Here is a 3,308-nt window from a genome sequence, read left to right as displayed (position 1 = left end):
AAGAAGAGCCACAGCGGAGCGAGCCGCGGAGCTCGCACCAGCACGGAAAAAGAAAAAAAAAAGAAAAGGGCAAAGAAGGCAGGCGCGGCGGCGGCGGCGGCGGCGCAGGGCAGCGGCGCGGCGCGGAGCGGTGCGGAGCGGAGCGGTGCGGTGCGGCGCGGTGCGGCGCCGCGGCGCGGCCGGCAGGTGGCGCGCTCCGCCAAGGTGGCGCGGCGCGGCGCGGCGCGGCGCGGCCGGGGATTTGGGGCGCCGCGCGCTGACTCGGGCCGAGCGGCTCCGCGAGCGTCATTATTTGTAACCATAGAGCATGAATTACCTCTTGAGGTCATCAGTGAGAATTTACGACTGGTCAACAAAAGCACGTGATTCCCAAACGCACCCCCCACCCTCCCCCCATATTTGGCCGCATACATAGCAAAAACGAAGTACAGTGCATTGCTATAATTCATTAATACATCATAAATCGTCAAGCACAGGGTTATAACGACCACGAGCCACAAATCAAGCCCTCCAAAATAACCCAAATGAGCTCTTACTTTGTAAACTCGTTCTCAGGGCGCTACCCAAATGGCCCCGACTATCAGTTACTAAATTATGGGACCAGCAGTTCCATGAACGGTTCTTACAGAGATTCAAGCACCATGCATTCCAGCTCTTATGGCTACAACTACAATGGGATGGACCTTAGCATCAACCGCTCAGCCTCCTCTAGTCACTTTGGGGCTGTGGGGGAGAGCTCCCGCGGTTTCCCTTCTCCAGCTCAGGAGAGCAGGTTTAGACAGGCGTCTAGCTGCTCCTTATCTTCTCCCGACTCCCTGCCCTGCTCCAACAGCGAGAGCCATGGAGGCAAGCCCGCCCCGTCCCCCTCCGACCAAGCTACTTCTGCCAGCACCAACACAAATTTCACAGAACTAGACGAGACCAGCGCGTCCTCGGGAGCCGACGAGGGCACTCCAATAAGCAGCAGCATCCCCCGAGCGCAGGCAGAGCCCATCGCAACCTCCACCGCAGCACCAGAAGGGCAGGCACCTCAGATATTCCCTTGGATGAGGAAACTTCACATTAGCCATGGTACAGCTACTTCTTTTTCGCTCGTTGTCGTTGTTGTTGTTTATTTTCGCACACCCCTCTTTTCCCTCCCTCCCCCCCCTCCTCACCCCCTTTTCCTCTCCTTCCTTTTATTCGGGGCAGGCGCTTTGATCAGAAACCCAGCTATTTATTGCTTTTGTATTTCTTGCTCTGGTCGCTGCTTTAAAGCAGAAAGCTGCCTCTGGCGCCTGAAGGGGGGCGATTTTATTTTAGTTTCGATATTCTTGCCGCGAAATGGGCGCTTATTTAAAGCTCTGGCTGTCTGTGTGTGGTGGGAGAAGGCAATTTAAAATTGAGGGGAAGGGGGTGTTCCTTGGGGGGGAGAGGAAAGGAAAGAATTGACCATTAAAATGGCATTATATGCACAGATGGGTCTCTCCGTCCTTTCCTACTCTTATTTTGCTGGGTGCATTCTTGACAATCTGCTCATGGCAAAACCAAAATTGCGAGGAGATACAGTGCACGGGGAACAGCGAGCCCCCCCCTTTTCTTCCGAAGAAAATAAAGCAGTATTAAAACAGATGCCCTCGCAAACACACACACAAACACCCAGGCAGAGGCGAAAGAGGCAGATTTAAAGACCTAGGGTCTCCAGTTAAATTAGGAATATTGAGCTGCGAGTGCCGGTTCTGGAGGGGCCGAGGGTGGGGGGCTTTACACGTGCCTGGGGGTGTGCGAGAAAGAGAGGGAGCCAGGGGGAGAGCTGGTTATTCGGGGAATAAACAGCTTCCATAATGGCCAGAAGAAGGTGAATATTTTGCCTCGGTATTAAAAAAAAAAAAAAAAAAAAGCATTAAGGTTAATATCGTACCAGAAAGTGGAAAAAAAAAAATCCCACTGTTGTCCGTGTTATTCAGACATGACTGGACCAGACGGTAAGAGAGCGAGGACAGCGTACACTCGCTACCAGACCCTGGAGTTGGAAAAGGAATTCCACTTCAATAGATATCTCACCCGCAGGAGGAGAATAGAGATCGCTCACGCTCTCTGCCTCTCCGAGAGGCAGATCAAAATCTGGTTCCAAAACAGGAGGATGAAATGGAAGAAGGATAATAAACTGAAAAGCATGAGCTTAGCCTCTGCGGGCAGCGCCTTTCAGCCATAAATTATAGAGGAGGAATATCGAGAAAAGAAGAGGAAACAATAAATAAATACGTAAATAAATAAATAAAGCGCAGCAGATCTTAGTTTCAGAGTACTGTACAGTGAGGCACCTTCTTTTCGGCATGTTGTTGATATTCTAAAACAACGCGTATGGTACCGTTATCCCAGGACTGAGTTCATGTCGTGTTTTTTTTAATTTTTTTAATTAAATTTTATTTCCAGATGCTCCTCATGCTCTTGTTGTTCTTATAAATGTATGTGTCCGTGCTCTCTTGATGCTTTCTGGAAAGCTAGCATGTTTTATGTGAGCCCTTTAAATGTTATAACTTATTTATAAATTGATAACAGATACGATTGTTTGTTTATTTGTTGGGTTTTTTTCCCCTTCCTGAGTTTACTGCTTTTGGGTGAGTTCTTCTCTGCCTAAGCTAAAATCGGGGGTTCCTGCACTACAGTCGCAGAAAAAAAAATCAAAAAAACAAACAAAAATGTAAAAAAAAAAGAAAAAAAGAAAAAGGTCTTGTATCTTTCTGTCTTAAAATTGTCCAGTCTGTGTTTTAGTTCAAACTTCAGGCCAGGATTTCTAGTCCCAGGCTAATTCTGAGACGTACTCTTAGACGTGGGTAAACTTCACTATTAAAAAAATGTATAAAATTGGACCAACAATAGAGTGCTCTAATGTTTGTAAATACTAGAAATATTTCTGATGTGACTAATAGACAGTTTGTAGTGGGCAGAGTGAATGCAATGTTATGTGTAAAAATGGCATCTGTCATGTCTAGCTGCCTGGTAGTACTTTGCCAATAAGCTTTTTGTATTTGTTTGTAGCTTTACTCGAAGTCAAATAAACGTTTCTCCTACTCACAAAGGCTCCCGGTCGCACTTTGTACCCAACCTCCGAGACTTGCGCGAGGAGCCCGCAGCGCACGCGAGAGCCGAAGACTGAGCCTGGCGCGGAGCTCAGGCTGCGCTCGGGTCCGCGGGGGCTGCGCGCCCTCCCTCCGCGGGCAGCTCTGCTGCGCGCCGCGGAGCAGCCGCGCAAGCGGCGCCCCCCGAGCAGCGCCGCGGCACCGCGCAGCGAGCGCTCCGCGCGGGCACCGCGCCTGCTCACGTTT

General features: G+C 49.8%; 1 protein-coding gene across 1 annotated transcript; it reads left to right on the top strand.

Moving 5' to 3' along the window:
* Positions 1-275: 275 nt before the first annotated feature.
* Positions 276-3,061, top strand: HOXB5 (homeobox B5). The gene is made up of 2 exons (XM_013954609.2): positions 276-1,071; positions 1,947-3,061. The coding sequence occupies exons 1-2, from the start codon at positions 525-527 to the stop codon at positions 2,192-2,194; spliced, it is 795 nt and encodes a 264-aa protein (XP_013810063.1). The 5' UTR covers positions 276-524; the 3' UTR covers positions 2,195-3,061.
* The last annotated feature ends 247 nt before the right edge of the window (positions 3,062-3,308 follow it).

The sequence above is a fragment of the Apteryx mantelli genome, chromosome 28 (assembly GCF_036417845.1).
Source record: "Apteryx mantelli isolate bAptMan1 chromosome 28, bAptMan1.hap1, whole genome shotgun sequence".
NCBI lineage: Eukaryota > Metazoa > Chordata > Aves > Apterygiformes > Apterygidae > Apteryx > Apteryx mantelli.
The sequence above is the reverse complement of the archived record's forward strand: the minus strand, read 5'-3'. Positions and strand labels throughout refer to the sequence as shown.